This window comes from Colletotrichum fioriniae (genome assembly GCF_027942845.1).
Source record: "Colletotrichum fioriniae strain IMI 355084 chromosome Unknown scaffold_3, whole genome shotgun sequence".
Classification (NCBI taxonomy): Eukaryota; Fungi; Ascomycota; class Sordariomycetes; order Glomerellales; family Glomerellaceae; genus Colletotrichum; species Colletotrichum fioriniae.
Window position 1 is genome coordinate 896,290 of NW_027076839.1, and position 20,252 is coordinate 916,541.

The window sequence follows — 20,252 nt, forward strand, 5'->3', positions numbered from 1 at the left end:
AGCTTCTGTAGACCTTCATCAGCCGGAGGATTGCCCCAACATGCCTGCCTAATTCTCCGCGGTGAATTGCACGAGTGGGTCTCTCTCAAAGGGACGAGCTCCGGGTTCCGGTGCGGGGGGACTGAGACAACGCACCGTCCTGCTCGGTGGCCTTATAAGTGACGAGCACCCACGAGATGTGATCAGAAGCAGTCAAAAGACTATCGAAGCCATCTGCAATGCGCATAATAGCTGAAAATGGAAAACGTGCAAAAATTTCAGAACCCCATCATTCCAGGGTTTGCGCCAGACCCCTCGGTCGTCATGGTCGATGGGATCTTCTACCTCGTCACCTCATCCTTTCACATCTTCCCGGGCCTGCCTATATACGCCTCCCGTGACTTGCAGAATTGGAAGCATATCGGTAAGATATTATATCACCACATCGAAAAGAGTAACTCCCAGCTAACCCGACTGCGTCAGGTAATGCAATCAACCGCCCAGAGCAACTCACCCTCGCCAACGCAGGCACAAACTTCTTCACCCTAGACACCGGCCACACAATGATCGCAACAGGCGGCCTCTTCGCAGCCACAATCCGTCACCACCGCGGGAGATTCTACATCGTCTGCACCAACTGCGGCTCCTCAAACGGATCCTCTGACCTAGAAAACTTCATCATTCATACCATTGACATTTGGGGCGGAGAATGGAGTGACCCCATCCCAGTAAACTTTCACGGCATCGATCCAAGCCTTTTCTTCGATGATGACGATCGTGTATACTTCCAAGGCTGCTTCGTCATGGACCGCTCAAAGCAGCCGAGTTGTACGATCAAACAGGTTGAAATTGATATTCTCACCGGGAAGCAACTCTCCGAGCAACGAGAGATTTGGGGTGGGCATGCGAGGTACGACACCGAGGGACCGCACGTGTATAAAGTCGATGGGTGGTACTACCTCCTAGTAGCCGAAGGCGGGACCTTTGAGCACCATATGCTTTCCATCGCGAGATCAAGAGAGATATGGGGACCGTATGAAAGTTTCAAGGGGAACCCGATCATGACTGCCGATGGCAAGGACGAGTACATCCAGAACATAGGCCACGGCGAGCTGTTCAAGGATGCGAGAGGAGCATGGTGGGCCGCGGTGCTCGGCGTCAGGAGGGATGGTGATGGATGTGCTGCTTTGGGGCGTGAGAGTTTCCTTACGCCTGTTGAGTGGCCTGAGGGGGGATGGCCACGGATACTCCAGCCCAGAATGGAGTTTGAGAGGGAGGAGTCTGCGGAGGTTGCGTCGAGCTTGGATGTACAAGCTTGGAAACCACCCGCCGGTGTTGCGAACGTCTTCATCAGAGATCCCGACTTTTCCAAGTACCGGCTCTCTAAGGATGATGAGCGCAGAATTACGCTTTTGCCAAGTCGCACTGGATTCTCAAGTTCTACTGGGACCTGCACTTTCCTCGGAACAAGACAGAGATCTTTGGCGAGTTGCGCCGTTGCTTCTCTCGAACTTGACGACAATATGAAGTCAGCAAACGGGCTTCGAGTAGGTTTGGCGATGTATAGAGACAGCGTCCGCCACGTCTCTATCGCATACGACTCCGCCGCTGAAGCCGTCGTCTGCCACGCCTTCAACTCTGCGATTGGTCTTGATAAGGTCTTCCCAAAGACTCTTCCACTGGAGAACAAGACACAAACGATCACTTTCAAAATCCAAGCCTCGAAGACTGAGTGGAAGTTCTATGCTGCACTGCATGACGAAGATGGCGCTCTTTTTGACAACAAAAGTCTCAGCCTTGGTAGTTGCAAATGGGAAGAGCTCGGGGTGGTTGCGGTCAAAGACCTTGATGCCCGGGACTTCACGGGTCCTATCCTGGGCATCTTCGCTCAGACTTCAGTTGAGAAGACTGAATATGTACCAGTGAAGTTCTCTCGCTTTGCAGTGGAAGACGATGGATTCAGTACGTAGTTGGCAATGACGTATCAAGCAATAAACTCGTGGCTCAAGATACAAGCAATTCATGACCTAGGTACCCAAGGTACCTGGAGATATGCTATAGCCATGTCGAAAATTTGTCTGGTAGAGATGAAGGTGAATAGTTCGGGGTAAACTAAACAGGGCAATAACATGGTAAGGACTCAAAGAAAGGACGGGGCAACACGCGGTCAAGCGTCGGGAACAGGTCCTATTATAACGACACAACCAAAAGGTAACCCAGCAAAAGATTTTGACCAGCATGGGGATCGAACCCACAATCTCCTGATTCCACGGTATATCGTAGTCAGACGCCTTGCCATTGGGCCAACCGGCCAGACAATTCAGAACATCTTTGATGCTCGTCTGTGTCGAGTAGCGTCGAGTTTGGGCTTCAAGTTTCGTTGCGAAATGGGCGGGTGCTTGACGGTTTTGACTTGGCAGATTGAGGGTCTGTGATGTTGTTGCAGCGGGCCAATGACGACCTCTCAATTTGGAGTAAAAGTGAAAAAATTTGCTAGCTGCTTTGTTCGGCGGAATAGTAGGGGGGCCGAGGGGCAGGCTAAATGCCTCAGCCCCTCCCGATGTCGGGGGGAACCGTGTAATTGGCGTTGGTTCCCGAATTTCTTCGGCCCCGCTGGGAAGGGATTGCGATGATGGCATTGGGGTTTGGTCAAAGAGTGGTTCGGTATAGCGTGAGTCACTGTCCCAATCCATTGCCTCCTTTGCTGGAGTGTGACGGAATATCAGCCGGTGCTTTAGATCCAGCTGCCAAAGTATGTATCAGATGGAGTAGTGTAAGAGTGACAAAAACTCATCGTAAGCGCAAGTCTGAATGATTGTGGTCTTGTGTGCGATCTATTGTTTTCAGGTGCAAATGGAAGTTCTATCGATAATTCCATAGAGACTCAAGGTCTCATCTCTTGTGATCTTTTGTGTTGTAACCACTCCTCTGGGCCCATTTTCCTCTTAAAGCACAGAGATGACCGGATCTAGTATCCACGGAAAATAAGGTCCTCTCTCTTGGGGCCAGTGCCGATCCAGACAACCTTGACACCCACAAACTTCTCAATGAACTCAACATACGCGCGAGCCTGCTTGGGTAGGTCGTAGTACGTCTTGGCGCCTGTCGTGGGCGTGTTCCAGCCCTCGAGCTCCTCGTAGACGACCTCGGCGTCGTCAAGAGCCCTGATGTTGGCAGGGAAGGAGGGGAACTCCTCGCCAGTGTGCTTGTTCTTGTAGCCGACGGCGACCTTGATGGTGGGGAAGGTATCGAGGATGTCGAGCTTGGTGAGGTTGAGAGCCGTGTAGTGGTTCAGGTCGTGCGAGTACTTGATGACGACCAGGTCGAGCCAGCCGCAGCGGCGGGAGCGGCCAGTGGAGACACCGATTTCGTGGCCAATCTTTTGGAGCTTCTCGCCCGTCTCGTTCAGCAATTCCGTGGGGAATCCGCCGCCGCCGACACGGGTGGTGTAGGACTTGACGACACCGACGACGTTGTTGATTTTTCTAGGGTTGAGGCCGAGCTAGTGATGTGTCAGGGCATGAGTCTGTTTATGGGAGGATCATCTGAACTTACACCAGTGAAGACACCGCCGAGGCCAGTGTTTGATGATGTGACGTAGGGGTAAGTACCGAAGTCTATCAAGATCAGCAAGGCGATCCATAATCCTGCCATAGTGTTCACGTACTCAAGTCAAGCATGACAGCCTGGGCACCCTCAACGAGGATCTTGTTGCCGTTCCTCTGGGCGTCGGCGATGATGGGAACAGCGTCGACAACAAAGGTCTACGGGGGCATGTTAGTCATAGGTACGGCATTTCATCGTCGCAAAGAAACTTACGCGAAGGTCCTCTCTGTACTGCTTAAAGCGCTTGATCTCGTCCTCAACATCGTAGACAAGGAGATCGCCGAAGCGCTTCTTGAAGCCCTGAGCGAGCTGGCGAAGCTTGTGCTCAAAGAGCTCCTCATCGAACATCTCGCTGATGGTGATGCCGTTGCGAGCAGCCATGGTGCTGTAGGTTGGGCCGATACCGCGCTTGGTGGTGCCGATGCTGTTGCCGCCCAGCTCCTGCTCCTCCAATCCGTCAACCTGAATGTGGCAGTCGGTGATGATGTGGCAACGGTCGGACACCAGGAGGCGCTCGCGGATGTTCTTCAGGCCTTTGGCCTCGAGATCGGCCATTTCCTTGAAGAAGGTCGGGACGTGGACGACGGCGCCGGATCCGATGAGGCTGATGCACTTTTGGTGCAGGAGACCAGAGGGAAGAAGGTCTGTGGGTGGTAAACATCAGCATAAGGGGGCCAAAGGAGCGTTGCGATGGGATAAAGACATACGGAAGTCGTAGCTGACGCCATCGACGATGACGGTGTGACCGGCTGTTGGAGGTCGGGTTAGATTTTACACGTCGCGATGGCTTCGGGAGTTGGAGTGACTTCTACCATTGTGTCCGCCCTAGGGCCATCAGCATGCCATTTATTATCCAAAAGGTACCAAAAACCCAACCTGAGCTCTGGCGCAAATCTGCGCGTCTTGTCCGAGGCTATATCGTGGATGTCAGAAGAGGGGCCCGGGGGCGGAATTGAGGGCATTGGGGATAGCTTACACGTCGACCAGCTTTCCCTTACCCTCGTCACTATTTGAGCGTGATATGTTAGTTCGTGATTCCGCGGCAGGTCTTCAATGGCGCAGCAGAGGTGAATGTTTGTCGATGTGTCGCGATCCATCGAGAGCATACGCATACACGATCGATACGTGTACACCCTTGAGGTCCCTCTCTATCATAGATCACTCTGCTGGCCGGAGGTTGAAAAAAATGATCAATCCGCAAGAGCACAAGGCAGACAAAAGAGAGAGGCGGGAGATTGTGAGGTGAGAAGACGCATGGATGTGTAGAGCAAAAGGTAGAGCAAATTTGGGCCGCGAGAATGTTGACAGCTTACCCCCACTGGGCGCCGAGAACGATATCAATCGTAGCCATGGCGTCCGGTATGGATTGAAATGTGCGAGAGAATGAGAGAATGTGTGTATAGCAACAAGCAACTTGTTTTAGCGAATTGTCCAAAGTATGGGTTGCTGCGATCGCAACGTCGGTCTGCGATAACTTCACAAAAACAATCAGAAGGGGAAGACGCGGGGTTTAAAAATCGGCCATGGAGGGGCAGGTTTTGCTTTGGCGGGGTTCCAGGTCTGCGGGCCAACGTGACGGCGGGCCCACTTCTCTGCTGCTTTCCTCGCTGCGATGACTCTTTCCCGCAGGCGTAGGGCAAGGTCATGACGGTGTACCTTCCATTTGGTCAATTGCTGCTGCCCGCTGTGCTGTGCGCTCCAAAACGATTGCGTTATCGGCCGTTCGTCGGGACTCGGTGAGTACGTACCGCGGCAATGGTGCACCAGTCGCCGGCTCAACGGGACGGAACCGTCCGGAGTGGAAGAATCAGGCAAGGCCGGACGATACTCCGTCATCCATGTGGCTGACGATGAATCAGCCACAGAACCACAGCCACAAATTCCCAACCGTTCCCAGCCACATTGCTCTCCCCTGGCCACACCTTAGGTCAGAATGAATTCTCAATTAGTCCCCTTTCCTGCGTGTCTGTTGCTTGCTGAACCCAGCTAGCTAAAGATCTGTTCTCATTGAGCAAGGACTCTTTCCCAACTGCTTGGAGCAACTTCAATTGACCATGGATCAGAGACTTCGACAAGAGAACAGCCAGCACAGGCGTATACCTCTCGCGGAGGCGCAACTTAATAACCAAGAGTCCTACTCTCGTTATTAGCAGTCCCAAGTTTGTGCTTGTTCTCAACACCTTGCGCTTCCTTCATCCACCATCCACGTGCTGTCGTCCGAATTAGAGCAAATCGGCCGAGCCTACTGGACCTAATCGCATCAAGCTCATGAACCCGGCGCACATCGCAACCCCTGCTCATTCTCCGCTTTCGTGGCATGTTTTCATCGCCGAAGGCCGAAGTAGCTGTATTTCTCCCAGGCACGAGAAGTTCAACCTGTCCGAAACCCAATCACTCAAATTTTTGTGGCAATACAATAGAGCCTGTCTATTACTACGGGTAGACAAGAGTCAGGCAATGATTTATTATGCGTTAATGTCACACTTAATGATTCAGAGTACAATCTCCAGGCAGTCCTCATCAGGTTGTAAGGATTGAAAATATACACCAAAGACCACAGTGAAGGCCCTTCACATGCCGTTCCGGGCTCATCCTCGGGCTGAGCAAAAGTTCCATACCTATGGATACCATGGACCAACATCACAACTCATGACCAACAAGATTGAAAAGCGCTCACTCGTCGGAACACTTACCGAGCAAAGGCAGGGGAACCCATGAGGGACTGGGACCAGCCTGGTGTAATTGGAGCACACCAGGGCCACAGCTGAAAACTTGCCTAGGCCTACCGAGAACGCCGACGCCATCCAATCTTATCTGATGGATCAGATAACTTTCCTCGTCCCCTACCCCACGCCTCTCCTGCAGCCTTTATCAATCTCTTCACTCCCCTCCAACCAATGATAATTGTCACCAACGGCCGAACTAGCGTTCTCCTCTCCACCTCGCCGTCAAAAAGACCCTAGACGCGACCCAAATGAAGCGAGAGAGCTCTAACCGAGCATCCTGATCTGGCATGGCTGCTATGCGTAGCAGTGCAACCCCTTGTCAAGTTGGCCGGACCATCTAACCGACCCTGGCTTCGAATGCACCATCGGATCACTCAACACGAACGCCCTATTCTAATAACGCTGACGATGGAGTGAGGGAGGGACTATCTGCCTCGCGTGCGGACGCCACATGCAGAAGCCTGACTCTCACATTCTCCAGGAACATGGCCAGCCCTTCAAGGCACTGCACATCAGGCATGAGCTTGGGAGGTCCTCAAAGTGCTTCTACATATATAACATCGCATGTACCTACGGCGCGATCCAGGCTTGCTCGAAAATTCCTTGCTTTGTCCCACGCGTTTCACTCATCTTCTAATATCTTGGTTCACATCTTCAAAAGTCTGCCTTTTGTGTCATCCAAAAAGCCGAAAGTCTTACCGCAGCCCTTAAGATGAAGTACTCATACGTCCTCCTGGCTACCGCCGGTCTCGCCGCAGCCCAGCAAAAGTTCACAGACGTCGTTCCCAAGTGCTCCATCGAGTGCCTGACAAAGGCCGTAAAGGACGGCACGAAATGCAGCAGCATCGACGACTCTGCCTGCATCTGCGAGGCGGACAACTACCGCAGCATCTACACCGTCGGCGTCAACTGCGTCCTTCAAGCCTGCGGCTCTGACGTTGCTATCGGTATGTTAAATTAGCTTTAGTCTTTCTCTATCCCACTTTCACCACGCCTTGACACTCCCTGGCAACAATTAGGCGCCATGACTGACACTTGCTCTCAATAACAGGTCAGCTCCTTCCCGCCGCTGGCAAGTTCTGCCGCGAGGTCACCGGCGGCGCCTCCGCTCCTCCCGTCGACTCTGCCTCTGCCTCAGCCTCCGCTGTCGTTTCCTCTGCCATCGCCTCTCTGTCATCTGCCGCCGCTTCTGCATCTACTGCTGCTTCTAACGTGACTACCTCCGTCTCGATCACCGCAACACCGACTACTGGCGCTAGCAGCACGGCTGCCGCGGCTACCACTGCTTCCCAGGCTGGCGCTGCTCCTGCCTTGGCTTCTATGGGCGCCCTTGGCATGCTTGCCCTTGGTGGCCTTGCTGCTTTCTAGAGCAATGTTCTCCGGGAAAGGCGTAACTGATGAGCAATGTAGAGGAGGTCGGAAATGGTCACTCTTAATAACGAGCTAGGCTGAGCGATGCCATATAGAAATACCAGGCACCCAGGATGTTCACTCCCCATCTGGCGATAACGTGATCTTATTGGGATGATCGGGAGATACCCCGCGTATAATCAACAAATAAAGTACATTCACTATGTTCCTTGAATAGTGCATCCTTTCAATAACGCATGATCTCTCGGGATTCGGAGCCTCATGACGACGTTTCCTTGGACGAGAATTGAAAGTCAAGCGAACCTCCAATCTTTTCTTGAACTGTCCAACCTTCATCTTCCATGCCCGCGAATTCCACACCATGCCGTATGTCTTGCTCATAAAACTTGAGCTCCACTCCCAACTCCTCTAGTTGTGTCCTGATCTTCAGTTCCTCAGAACTCCTTTCCACCGCGTTGCCTTTGTTGATGATGATGTGTAAGGAGCGAAATTGGGGAAGGTCGCCTCCTTTAACCCGTTCCACTAGTCCCCGTCCAACGTCGACCAAGAACCGATCCCGGCAGCCTGAAAGAGATAGGCATCGCAGGGTAGACGGCAGCGACGATGCCACTTCGCCGCCTTCGGATCCCATGAAGTGCTCAGTCCGGCACTCGATTCTCAAGACTTCAAGCATCTTATACTCGCAAAGGTATCCCTGTGGGTTACGAATACCGTCATACCAGTATGACCTATAGCTGCCACCAAGGCGTAGACGTTTGAGGGTGGGTGCGAGGTCTGTTAGACGCCTGGCGCAGGAATCATTCAGCTCGCAGCACGGTCTCCATTCCATATCGTCGTGGTTGACATACTGAATTCCATCCATGCGGTCGCAGCGTGTGAACATACAATCAATTGCAAGGTCACGCAAGCTTCGACCATCGTCGAAAGGCCATCCGTAGGGTCCGGAGCAGGGGTGAACTTGACGGGGGACGTATGCAGCACTGTCGAGTATGAGCATTGTATAAGAGCCCATGTTACGTTGACTTTCCATAAAAGTCAATCTATCGGTGTCTAGAGTCTCATGCAAGTATGGACGATGTTGATGGTATACTAACACGGTTTCCAGGACTGGTGTTTGCAGCATCAACCACTGGTGCCACAAAGCTGTCCCTCGGAAGAAATGCTTGCCCCACAACCTTGTGCCAATGTCTACCAGCGGTTTCAGTGCGTGGGTGCCAAGAGAGGCATGGTTCCTAAAGGTTTCGAGACTCCTCGGACGGCGGAACTGCGGTATTTCCATTGACCCAGGGTGTACTTCTCTGAAAGAAAACGATTTGATGTGTTTAGCTAGATCGGGACGTTCAAACAGCGCGTACACCAGCAAAAGCGCTTTTTGACGCAGGACGCAGAAATGATAGAGGTACGGAGTTGCAATGTCTCGCCAATGAGTGTCAACAAGACAGAGATTGGAAAGCTCGGCGCTATTGGTATGACTTGGTTGGTCTGGGTTGGCGAGACAGCCTGTGCAGTGCTCGCAGAGATTTGAGGCTATCAAGTGATGGATTTCGTTTGGTAGGCTTGTGATGTTTGCTGGAGGACGTTGCCTATCCGCTGCAAGAGAGACATGATCTAGTGCATCGGTGGCTGCCGGACTAAATGGCGAAATAGTGTCGGAGGCTCGTATGGGATGCATGCCTGGTACGAGAGATGTCATCTCTTGCAAGTTCAGTATGGTCTGGAATGTCGACTTCTGATCGCTGTGGGCTGGGGGACCTTTTGAGACAGATGGGTATTTGGGAGAACTAATCAACCTTCAATTTTTGAGCACGCAGTAGAGCTCGTTACTATATATATGACAATAGCGTGCGGCGGTTGCCAGAGTTTGAAGAAACTTTCAATTACGAGCCAAAAGGTTGAGGCCTCGCAAGCCCACTCAAAATTGACTTTGGAGTCTCAGTGTGTCGTGTGAAGTTAAGTGGAGTCCAATGATAGTTCAATGAATGCGTGGATATGGCGCGCCTGAACCAAACTCTCATGACCTCAAGTTGATAGTTGCAACTTGAGCCTTGATACGTACCTTTCAACTCTTTCAACTCTTTCGACCGCTAAGAAGGGCTGTCTTACTTGCTTCGCCAATCGTGTGTTGTGTTAGTAAGTACTGAATGGCATTCGACTTACAATTGTGAGGTACCTGCCTTCCTACATCTGTATATACTGGTAGAATGTAAACATGAACTGAAGCTGTGGCTTCAGTCAAGTGGTCATCCTGTTACGTCTCACTTCCATCAGAGCAGACAGAGCCCAAAATATCAACACCCTCTTCCTTAAGATGACGGCATTCATCATGAGGACTTTTCACTTACATGTAAAGAGTGATTGATGCTCTGTGAAATACCCACATGTAGATCGATGAACATACATCTTTTAAGACAGTGATACAGAGATGTAGAAGAGAACTGGTCAGATGGACTGCAGCATAATTGGGACCCTGCATCAAGATCCATGAGACTGCGACCGACACCTGTAGCGGTGAGATCCCATGCTAGATAGTGGAAAGTCCGGAGGAAACCCTTTCTCACTGGACTACTACTGCACCCTTGGGCTGCATGGCGGTCAGGAGATGCAATACCCCTCCTCCTTGGCACAATGACAACAAACAATGTCGCGCATCAGCCCTCGGCATCTCAGGTAGTCCAACTTTACCTCTTGAGTAATCTTTTTCCCATTTTGATTCTCTCTTACAAGCCTTCGATCTCACTCATTTTGCTGAGTTTGAACGATTATGGGAAGAGAGTGATTGGAATGCGGCAGACCGATGGGATTTCTACTAATCATAGTTGAGTGAATCTAGGGACCAGGAAATGATTACCCCGATCTTCCCACTCCTATTTAACCGGCACCAATAGGATAACACATTCACCTGACATACATTTACTCTAGACTCCCAATGACGCAGATCTCGTAACCCCACGGGGAGGCAATCGGACCACATCTTACACCCTTGTCAGCCGTTCCCCCGGGTCATGAAACCCGAGGATCATTCTAATACCCGTACACACCTACGAAAACTCGGATTCATGAAGTAGTAGAAATGATGAAAACCTTGAAATCCTCCTTGTTAATCACATACACATCTGGAATAAAACCTCACTCACATCCTGACAATCACATCACATGCAAGAAAAATGGCTGCCACTGCATCTAAAACGCCTTTCTTTGGGCTTAGAGGGAAATGGCTTACTTACTGGATTACGTTTGCGTGCAGTGTAGATATGCTCATGTTCGGCTATGACCAAGCTGGTAAGCGATTACTACCATCATCTGAGGCATATGCTAACACGCACAAAGTCTTCAGCGGCGTCATCGTGACTGACGATTTTCTTGAGCTTCATGACCTCGTCGGCCCGGAGAAGACTCGCATGCTATCCACAATTACAGCAATATACGATATTGGCTGTTTTGTTGGAGCGATTCTGGCCTTCACGATTGGGGAATCATTAGGTCGAACGAAGTCCATCCTCATTGGTACCGCAATTATGAGCATCGGGGCCATCTTGATGTCGTCGTCTTACAGCTTGGCCCAAATGTTCGTTGGGCGTATTGTATTAGGGTGAGGACTAGCTGGTCACTTCGCTCATTTCCATGTCAAGGCAAGATCGTACTAATGTTCACACAACAGAATCGGCAACGGAGTCAATACGGCTACCGCCCCGATTTGGCAGACCGAGACAGCTCCCGCTCACTGGCGCGGAAAGCTGGTCATGTTTGAGATGATGATGAACATTGTAGGATTCTCCCTTTGCAATTGGATCAACTTTGGTCTGTCATATGCCGGTGGTGCCGTCGCGTGGAGGTTTCCCCTCGCCTTCCAATTCGTCTTCATCATCGCTCTGTTCGCCACTGTCCCATGGCTGCCTGAATCGCCCCGATGGCTCATGTCACATGGGCGGGAGGAAGAGGCAACGCAAATTCTTGCTTGTCTCGAGGCAAAACCAGAAGATGATGCGTTCGTCATTTCTCAGAAAGAAGAGATACGATTTAGTATCGACTACGAAAGAGAACATCATATCCGGTGGAGAGATCTGCTGCGACCTGATCCTGGCGCAACCAAACCTTTGCGCAGAATCATACTAGGAGCTGGCACACAATTCATGCAACAATTTGAAGGTAAGATGAATTTTGGTTCTGGACAGAATGACTCCATTTAATTCTGACATGTCGTTGCGTGCAGGTATCAACATCATGAGTTATTACATGCCGGCCGTTTTGATCTCTGCGGTAGGCTTATCAAATGAGCTTGCACGTCTTCTAACCGCCGTCAACTCATTGACTTATCTGATCTTCTCATGTGTCTCCGTTACATTAGTCGAAAGATGGGGACGGCGAGGACTGATGCTTCTATCCACTGCCGGTCAGGGCTTAGCATTTCTTGTGATCACGATTCTTCTCAGATATGGCGGCCCGGGAGGAAACCGAAGAGCATCGGAGGGATCCATCGTGTTTTTCTTTCTTTACTTCATGGCCTTCGGCCTGGGCATGCTGGGTGTTCCCTGGCTTTATCCAACTGAGATTAACTCCATTGCCATGCGAACGAAGGGTGCTGCAGTGGCCACAGCCACCAACTGGTACAACAAGTTCTCGATCGTTCTTTTCAAATTAACTAACATTGTTCAGGATGACGAACTATGTGATTGTCCAAATCACACCAATCGGAATCCAAGATCTAGGATGGAGGTTTTGGATTGTGTTCACAGTCTTGAACGCGGCGTTCCTGCCTATCATCTACCTCTTTTATCCTGAGACAGGTAAAAGCCAATTTCAAACCCAAGCGTAGAGACATCCTGGTCAAAGTCCGCCTAACACGCATGCTAGCAAACCGAACACTCGAAGACCTCGACGAGTACTATCGAAACAACCCACCTCTAATCGTCATTGGCGATAAGGACGCGATTGTCAGTAAAAGACCCAAGAAATACGTCGATAGACAGGAAGCCCATGTTCAGCGCGTTGCCCATGGGAACGAGGTCACCGAGACTTGCGAAATTGCGGTTTTATCTGGAGAAAAGCACCAAGCAATTTGAGACTAGCGGCTTCTTTCGAGCAGAGAAAGAGATTAAAGGTTCAAGATGTAGTTCTTAGTGAATCTTTCTATGTCAGGGTATAACCCCCATCAACGATGATATCAGCACCAGTCATGTAGCAGCATGCATCGCTTGCCAGAAAAACATAAACCTATGTCTCATGGTTAGCGAACATAAACCGATCATGTGACTACTGCGATCTGTCTTACGCCTTTGAGTTCAGATGTCTCAGCCATTCGCTTGCCGGGAATCATCTCCATCCACTTATCGAAGCGTTCTTTTGGCTGAACATACAACACTTCATGTAGATCAGCACTGCTTTCAAACTTGGGTGAGGACAAGCCATGTACTCACTCTCCGTTTCAATAAAGCCCGGAGACACGCTATTGACCCTTGCGAAGTCCACCCATTCTACAGCGAGGCTCTTTGCCAAGTGTACGGCGGCTGCCTTTGAAGAGTTGTAGGCAGCCTGTCGCTGGGGAATATTGACCAGAGTCGCACTAACTGACGCAGTAATGATTAGGTTGCCGCGTCCCTGTTGCTTGAAGACCTTCCCGGCAGCCTGCGCCGTCCACATGACACCATCGAGGTTGACACTATTGTTGTCTTTCCACGTCTCCTCGGTATACTCAAGGCTAGGAATATCAGCGCAGACGCCAGAGTTGGCAACCATGACATCAAGGTGCCCAAAGTCTCCAACAATCTGGTCAACCGTGGCGGCAATTGAGGCTCGAGACCGAACGTCGCTCTGGTAGGCGCGCACGCTCACACCTGTGTCCTTGGCAATCTGACTGGCGATTTCAACGGCATCTTTGCTAGTCGCGTAGATGAGAGCTACATCAGCGCCGGCTTCGGCGAGGCCCCGGACGATCTCGAGGCCGATGCCTCTGGCGCCCCCCGTGACGGCGGCGACCTTGCCTTTCAGCGAGAATTGTGAAAGGACAGGTGCGCTCGGATTGGGTGGCTTGTACAGCGGCATAGCGGACGATGTATGATTGGGACGCGTTCGAATAATGAGTTCAAGTACCGCACATAAAAAGCAATAGTCAGTAGATACTCCAGGCAGGGAGCAGCGAATGCGAGTTCATCGGACCTTCGCCTAGGAGGGGTAATTGAGGGGTTGGAGAACTGCGCCAAGGTGGCTGAAGTAATCATGCATGGGGATAGGGCGAGGGGTTTCCTCACGACTGAACAACTATCACTCAGGAGGAAACTAAGTCGCTCATTCCTTTCTCTTTAAACGACTTTTCTTCATGTTATTTTCTTTTTCTCTGTTTACTTCTTGTTTGATAGCCAATTATCACTCCACACCCGTTATGCTCGACATTCCTGTACTTTGGAAACTTTCAACAAAGTGGTAGTCTAGGAGACTCACATAATGCTTCCGTCTCAATCACCTACTTGGCCTCATATCTCGTGTCAAGAAAGACAGGAGGTTATAGGCTGTGGACTGATGAGCCATCATAATCCAAGAGACTACCCCAGAGTCGGCTTCGCCGGTACTTGGCTTGTCAGTCATTTCTGGGGAGCATGGTTCACCCTCCGGTCTAGTCTGCGGCCCGCGGCGCATCAAGGCAGGGCCTAGGAGTGCACACTGCCGTTATCCGTCGTAAACGCGACGCTGAGTTCCTACAAGCGCCGGGATGGTAACGACCGACCGTTGTATTGGATCTCCGCTGCGGGTTTGCGACTGTTCGCGACTCAACGCCCCGAGGATTGCTGTCGATCGTCATCAGGCGACACTAACGCTTTTCCAACCCTGACTAAGGGACGCTAGAAAAGCTTCATTAACTCTGTGGGGAAGCGGGTACCTTGGATCAGATTGGGGTAGGTCTCGTGGAGTGGCCTTATGCACCCCAAAGACGATGATTCCATTTTCAGATCCGAGCCCCGGCCAACGCCATGAATACGATGTTTCATTGCAGATCCCATGCGGCAGGTCCTCTTTCAAAAGCGACCGTCTGCCGGCTTCGCTAGCTTGAAGCGTCCTAGCCACCATCGTCTCTATTGGCGCGCAAGTTCATCATCTTGCGGTTGAGTTGCCGCCGTATTTTGGACTTCGCGACTCTGGGAAGTATTTAAGGCGACGATTGGAATGCATAACGTCAAATCGCGTCAAGTCCCGAGCGCTGCACCAATTCAAAGCTAGGGCTTCTGAGTCTCTTGTTAAACATCCATCATGGGCATCTCAAGCTTCCTCCTCCTCGGCCTCGGGGGCGCCTCGTTGGCTGCGAGTCAGTCCTTCCAGTCGACGCCCGTTATGGGATGGAACTCGTACAACCAGGTCTCCTGCAGCCCGACCAATGCCGGTATCACGGCCGCCATCAATTCTTTGGCTGACCAGGGCTTCGTCACAGCGGGCTACAAATACTTCCAGATTGACTGCGGCTGGGCATCCAGAGACGGCCAGCGAAATGCCACATCGGGTGCGTTAAAAGTCGACGCCACCGCGTTTCCTCAGGGTCTTAAGCCCTTGAGCGATCTTGCGAGGTCCAAAGGCATGAAATGGACCATGTACTCCGACGCCGGCGTGCGCATGTGCGACCCCCAGGTCCCGAGTCCTGTCCTGGGCTCACTCGGTCACGAAGCCGCCGACGCCGACTTTTTCAAGACTCTCAACACGGAGTATCTCAAGTGTGAGTAATAGAGGACATAATGGGTGACTTTGCCTCTTGTGCCACGCGGCATGTGCTGACTATGATTCTCTCTCAGATGACAACTGCTATGCCGACGGTCCCAACGGATCACAGAATGCGCCGAAAGACCCGCGAACCGATTTCGTCACGCGCTTTACCGTCATGTGGAAAGAACTTCAACGCGTCGGCATCCCGGGCATGCTGATCTGCCAATGGGGAACCCCGTACTCTGCTTCAAGCGGCCTCCAGGGGCCCGCGCAATGGACGAAGGGTATCTCGACTTCGTTCCGCCTGTCAGATGACATCGCCACAGGCTGGGGCAACGTCTACCGCATTTACAACCAAGCTGTTCACATCGTCAAGTCCGGCATTGTCGGACCGGGCAACATCGCCGATGCTGACCTTCTCGAAGTCGGCAACACTGGCATGACTTTCGACGAGCAGGCTACTCACTTTGCGTCCTGGGCCATGCTCAAGTCTGCGCTCATGATCTCCACTAACGTTGCCGCTCTCTCTGATCAGGCTGTTGCCGTCTTGCAGAACAAGGATCTGATCGCCATCAACCAGGACTCAGCCGTAAAGCCGATCAAGCTCGTTCAGCGTTGGACTGGAAACCGGGACCTCTGGGCCGGTGACCTCGCCAACGGGGATGTCGCCGTCCTTGTCGTGGACCTGAGCAATGCCGCCCGCACGCTGACTGTCCAGCTCGCCAACCTCGGCATCACCTCCGCCACAGTCAAGGACCTCTGGACGTCAAAGTCCGTCACCAATGCCAATAGCTACTCTGCGCAAGTCAACGCCCACGGTTCCCTCGCACTTCGCCTCTCCAACATTCAGCGCTCGACCGCCGCTGGTGCGAAGTACAACTACGTCTCCGTTGCCACCGGCTCGCTGTCATCCGGCGCAAACCTGCAGTCCTGCTCCGGCTGCACGTCCTCTAACAAGGTCGGAAACCTCGGCGGCTCCTCAAACGGCCGCGTCGTGATTTCCAACGTCTCGACGTCCAAGGCCGGCACGCAGACCGTACTGTTCGATTACATCAATGGCGACGTTGGGTACCTAGGGGGCAGCAACAACGAGAGGCTGGCATCCATCAGTGTCAACGGGGGCGCCGCGCAGACGGTCAGCTTCCCTCTTAGCGGATACAACTGGTCCGCAGATGTTTTCAAGGGGTACGCGGTTGAGTTGACAGGTTTCACGACCGGTGGCGCCAACACCATTAGCATTTCCGGCGTAGGAAGTGCTTGGGCGCCGGATTTTGACCGGATCGGCGTAGCTGCGTAAACGTTACATGGACAGAAATTAAAGTCATGAATTATCTGCATAATGTTTGCCGTTCATCATCAATGGTCCCCTTGCCACGCTTCAATGAGGTTGAAGCAAGAAGTCTTATGTCCAATTCACAATGGCATCTCAAAAGAGGAAACGGGTTTTACCGATCTGATTATTGAGCTATGTGGTACTTGAACTGAAATCTTACGCAATGCATGGTCAGACGATATCATTACCTCTGGGCCATATGCTCATCTCTCATGCTTATCCTTCCTAAAGTACTTCCCAATTCTCAACATCCAGGGCCGCGAGGTCACCACCACTCAGTGTCGCATGATGTTTGAAACGGACAACTTCAACTCCTAAATCCTCAAGTTGTCCAAAGAGAGGCGATGAAGGTCGACAGCTGCAAGCGATATGCAGATTTCGGGATTTCGGAAGATCACCACGTCGTATCCTAGTCACCAATCTTTCCCTTGTTTGGTAATCACGTCGGACCGTGTGATCTACCCGACTTCTCGTGGCCCAGTTGCAGCCTGGCAAGAATAGCGTACGCAGCGATTTCGGCAATGAATCAAAAAACTGCTCTGTCCGGAGGGTCTCGTGTCGAAAGGGCGTTAAATGGTTCCGACAGAGGGCGTGGTTGAAGTCCAATCGTAAAGTATCCAGACAGGTGAGTTGTCGCAACAAGTTCAGACTTTCCCAACTCCACAATGAACGGTTAATAGGCATGGTACCTATATCGATGCTCAGTCGTAGCCGTCTGAGAGTAGGTGCAAAATGCTGTAATGATTTCAGCAAACGACCTATTCGGTCCGGGTGCTGGTGCATGATAATTTGAATCTCTTCTAGAATCCTGCAGAGTCTGCAAACCGACTCAAAGTGGCCCACGAACGATTGTATGTTATGCAGGCTTGACCCAATCCTTAGACTCATTAGGTTTGTGAACAGATTCTCAAAACTGGGTTTTAGATGAGACTTGATTGGAAAAAAGTCGAAGAGAGCGAGAGAGGTCAGGTTCGGCGCAAGTTGAAGCGCGCACCAGTACTCACTGGTGTCGTGGAGGGACTCCCGCCCTCCTTGTGGCGAGTCCGGTTTGCCAATGGTCAAATGTACTAGATTTTGGAATCTGATGCGTGGGTTTTGTGGCAATGTCATTGTCGAATAGCTGTCAGCAGCCACGAGGTTCTTTAGAACTTCACCCGACCATTGTACTGGCAGCTTTACGTGCTTCGCCCGAGGCGTTTGAGCCAGTAAAATAGACGCCAAGAATGACTGGACTTTGTTGCTTGTGAAAATCCACCTTGGCAGATTCGTCGTATTTCCATCGCGGGGAAGCTCGACTCCAAGCTCTTTACTTCTTGTTTCAAATAGCATCGTCGCTTCTTGATATCCACGCAAGGAGTCATAAGATAGACTGTCTAAAGACGCAGATTCCACAAGTTTTCCGAGGTTAGGGCACTCAATGAGAGACCTGACAAACAGCGGTAGAGTTTTCGTCGCCCTATAGTGTCGGAATAGACTTATCTGGCCGACTGTCCGCCATGCTGGGCCAATAAGACAGAAAGTCGAAAGATTTCTCCGGGCGAGCAGTTCCAGACCCTTCTGCCAATCTGCTAGGTCTGAAGACTCATAGCCGGATTCGAGATGAGGAGCTATTTGAAGTAGAACCTCGACTGGTAAGTGTAGACTTCTGTGGCGGGTTCGAGCACCCAATATGCCACTTGTATGGCGAGATTCAAGGGACATATCTGCTTCTGTTGGTCCAGGTGTGGTGAAAGTTATTGAGTCCATTGTGCTTTCCAAAGCTAGGGAGGAAAAAAGTATGCCTGGTGTTCCAAGCTGGGAAGAGTTCCTTAAGCGCTTGTGGTTGAAGTTTCGCAGGAAGGCAGTGCTTGTCGTGAGTTTGTGAAGACATGAAAGCAGACAGTGGCCAAGAAATACCTAAAAATGTGTTGTATCTCCGGTATTCAGCAGACACGGGGGGCCCGTTCATCATCATTTCATGAATTTGACGTTGCACCTCGGCAGTCCACGACACCTCGCAGTCACCTAAATGGAGATAGAGTCATCTAGTACACGCACCAGTGCCATGACAACTAAAGCATTCCGAGAGAAGGTCCAGAACCGCTGTCAATCCTTTCTTTTCTTTTTCCTATGTAGTCGATTTGTCGATAGTCTCACGGCAATTAGTAATTAGTGAATGAGTTTTCCGAAAACCTTATCTAATTCAAATGATGCTAGGCTTCCCGCCACCATCACCAGAGAAAGGTATATGTAACTAGTTACACGTGAGGTAGCCTACGTCAACCAAGATGAGGTCCTACTCAAGCTAATTATCTGTCTACTCGAGGCTGCATATCTAGCACGTGAACAGGCTAGGGCCGGGAATTGTGTAGGACTCAACCGGAGGCCAGTCTAGAAACGACGCTGTCAGTTGAAATGTGCTTGATGAATGCCAAAGGAAAATAAGTTGGAAGACGTACAGATGTTGATTGTGACTCCAGGGTCGGTTCCCTATACATAATGAGTAGTTAGTGGTCATACTCGAGAGTTGAGGTTTTCAATGTCTAGAAGCACAATTGCTAACCTTGTACGCGCCAGGCAAGCTGACAGTCGAGGGAGTCTTGGTACCAGTGCCTCCAACAACGTTGATCTGAGCACATTCCATGTAGAACTGAGCACCCGGGTAGCTGCCAGCACCGTGCAGGGCAATCATTTCTGCGCGAAGGAGATACTGGCCAGGAGCGATGCACTCTGGAATCTTGATGCTGTGGCGTCCCTGGCCGTTAATCACCTTTTCGGTCCCCCAAACGCCACCACTGTAGCCGTCCTGCTGGATCTTGAACCAGCCATCTCCGACGCCAGAGTCGGTGGTAGCGTCGCTGACCTTTTTCAGGTACGCGATGGTCGGGCCCTTGTGACTGCTGTCCATGACATCCGCGGGGGCGGAACCAGTGGAGCTGAGCATGTAGCGCCAGATGGCGGTGACGTTCTGGCCGGCCTGGACGGTGATGACCTTGGAGGTTGGTGTCGTGGGGTTGGGGGCGCCGTTGCAAGCGAGAGAGCTGGAGGTCACGTCTTCGATGGGGCCGTTGTAGGAGGGAACGCGAACGCCGTTGCCGACGCCCTGATTTGTGCCGCCGACCTCAAGGGATGAGAAAATGGTGTGGGCGCTGGCCATGCTGGCCGTCAGGAGAGGAACAAGAAGCTTCATTGTGGGTTCGGACTACCAAGTTTCCTGGACAGAGAATGGCTGGATGAAAGAACGAATATGTGCTCAAACGCGCTCGGCTTGATTTAGGCAGTGGTCAAGAGAAATGTAAAGTAACGAACTGGAGGGGTATATATAGGGGTTTCCCACACTAAGTCATCAGATACAGACATCGCGAGTTATGCTTTTCTCTCCGGAGGGTTTCCCGTTCAAGGCGAGTTGGACCAGCTGACAAGAAGCCAAGACTGCCACGCCGGCGACACACCGGCCGTGATCTCGCCATGCTACGAAAGATAGGCGAATCGTCTGATTTTATGAGGTCGGGAGGACCACCAGCAAGGGCTCCGGGTGGATCGACGGAGGATGATGGTCCGGCTTACACAGCGAT

General features: G+C 51.6%; 6 protein-coding genes and 1 non-coding gene across 7 annotated transcripts; 3 read left to right on the forward strand and 4 right to left on the reverse strand.

Annotated features, from left to right (window-relative positions):
• Window positions 1–237: 237 nt before the first annotated feature.
• On the forward strand, window positions 238–1,949 carry N0V96_003133 (uncharacterized protein; the record flags this gene model as incomplete). The annotated part of the gene is made up of 2 exons (XM_065756750.1): window positions 238–246; window positions 486–1,949. The coding sequence occupies 2 exons, from the start codon at window positions 238–240 to the stop codon at window positions 1,947–1,949; spliced, it is 1,473 nt and encodes a 490-aa protein (XP_065614517.1).
• Window positions 1,950–2,209: 260 nt separating this feature from the next.
• Window positions 2,210–2,292, reverse strand: N0V96_003134. Its single transcript has one exon. It is a non-coding gene; the product is annotated as a tRNA-Arg (tRNA).
• A 655-nt stretch (window positions 2,293–2,947) lies between these two features.
• On the reverse strand, window positions 2,948–4,936 carry ADE12 (Adenylosuccinate synthase; the record flags this gene model as incomplete). The annotated part of the gene is made up of 9 exons (XM_065756751.1): window positions 2,948–3,481; window positions 3,535–3,596; window positions 3,647–3,743; window positions 3,799–4,229; window positions 4,293–4,334; window positions 4,398–4,410; window positions 4,462–4,498; window positions 4,562–4,591; window positions 4,899–4,936. The coding sequence occupies 9 exons, from the start codon at window positions 4,934–4,936 to the stop codon at window positions 2,948–2,950; spliced, it is 1,284 nt and encodes a 427-aa protein (XP_065614518.1).
• A 2,087-nt stretch (window positions 4,937–7,023) lies between these two features.
• N0V96_003136 (uncharacterized protein) lies at window positions 7,024–7,679 on the forward strand (the record flags this gene model as incomplete). The annotated part of the gene is made up of 2 exons (XM_053189704.1): window positions 7,024–7,258; window positions 7,363–7,679. The coding sequence occupies 2 exons, from the start codon at window positions 7,024–7,026 to the stop codon at window positions 7,677–7,679; spliced, it is 552 nt and encodes a 183-aa protein (XP_053052627.1).
• A 5,313-nt stretch (window positions 7,680–12,992) lies between these two features.
• On the reverse strand, window positions 12,993–13,721 carry N0V96_003137 (uncharacterized protein; the record flags this gene model as incomplete). The annotated part of the gene is made up of 1 exon (XM_065756752.1): window positions 12,993–13,721. One exon carries the CDS (start codon window positions 13,719–13,721, stop codon window positions 12,993–12,995), a length of 729 nt encoding a protein of 242 aa, XP_065614519.1.
• Window positions 13,722–14,921: 1,200 nt separating this feature from the next.
• Window positions 14,922–16,662, forward strand: N0V96_003138 (uncharacterized protein; the record flags this gene model as incomplete). Its single annotated transcript, XM_053189702.2, has 2 exons — window positions 14,922–15,378; window positions 15,455–16,662. The coding sequence occupies 2 exons, from the start codon at window positions 14,922–14,924 to the stop codon at window positions 16,660–16,662; spliced, it is 1,665 nt and encodes a 554-aa protein (XP_053052625.2).
• Window positions 16,663–19,012: 2,350 nt separating this feature from the next.
• On the reverse strand, window positions 19,013–19,867 carry N0V96_003139 (uncharacterized protein; the record flags this gene model as incomplete). The annotated part of the gene is made up of 3 exons (XM_053189701.1): window positions 19,013–19,068; window positions 19,137–19,167; window positions 19,241–19,867. The coding sequence occupies 3 exons, from the start codon at window positions 19,865–19,867 to the stop codon at window positions 19,013–19,015; spliced, it is 714 nt and encodes a 237-aa protein (XP_053052624.1).
• Between the last annotated feature and the right edge of the window lie 385 nt (window positions 19,868–20,252).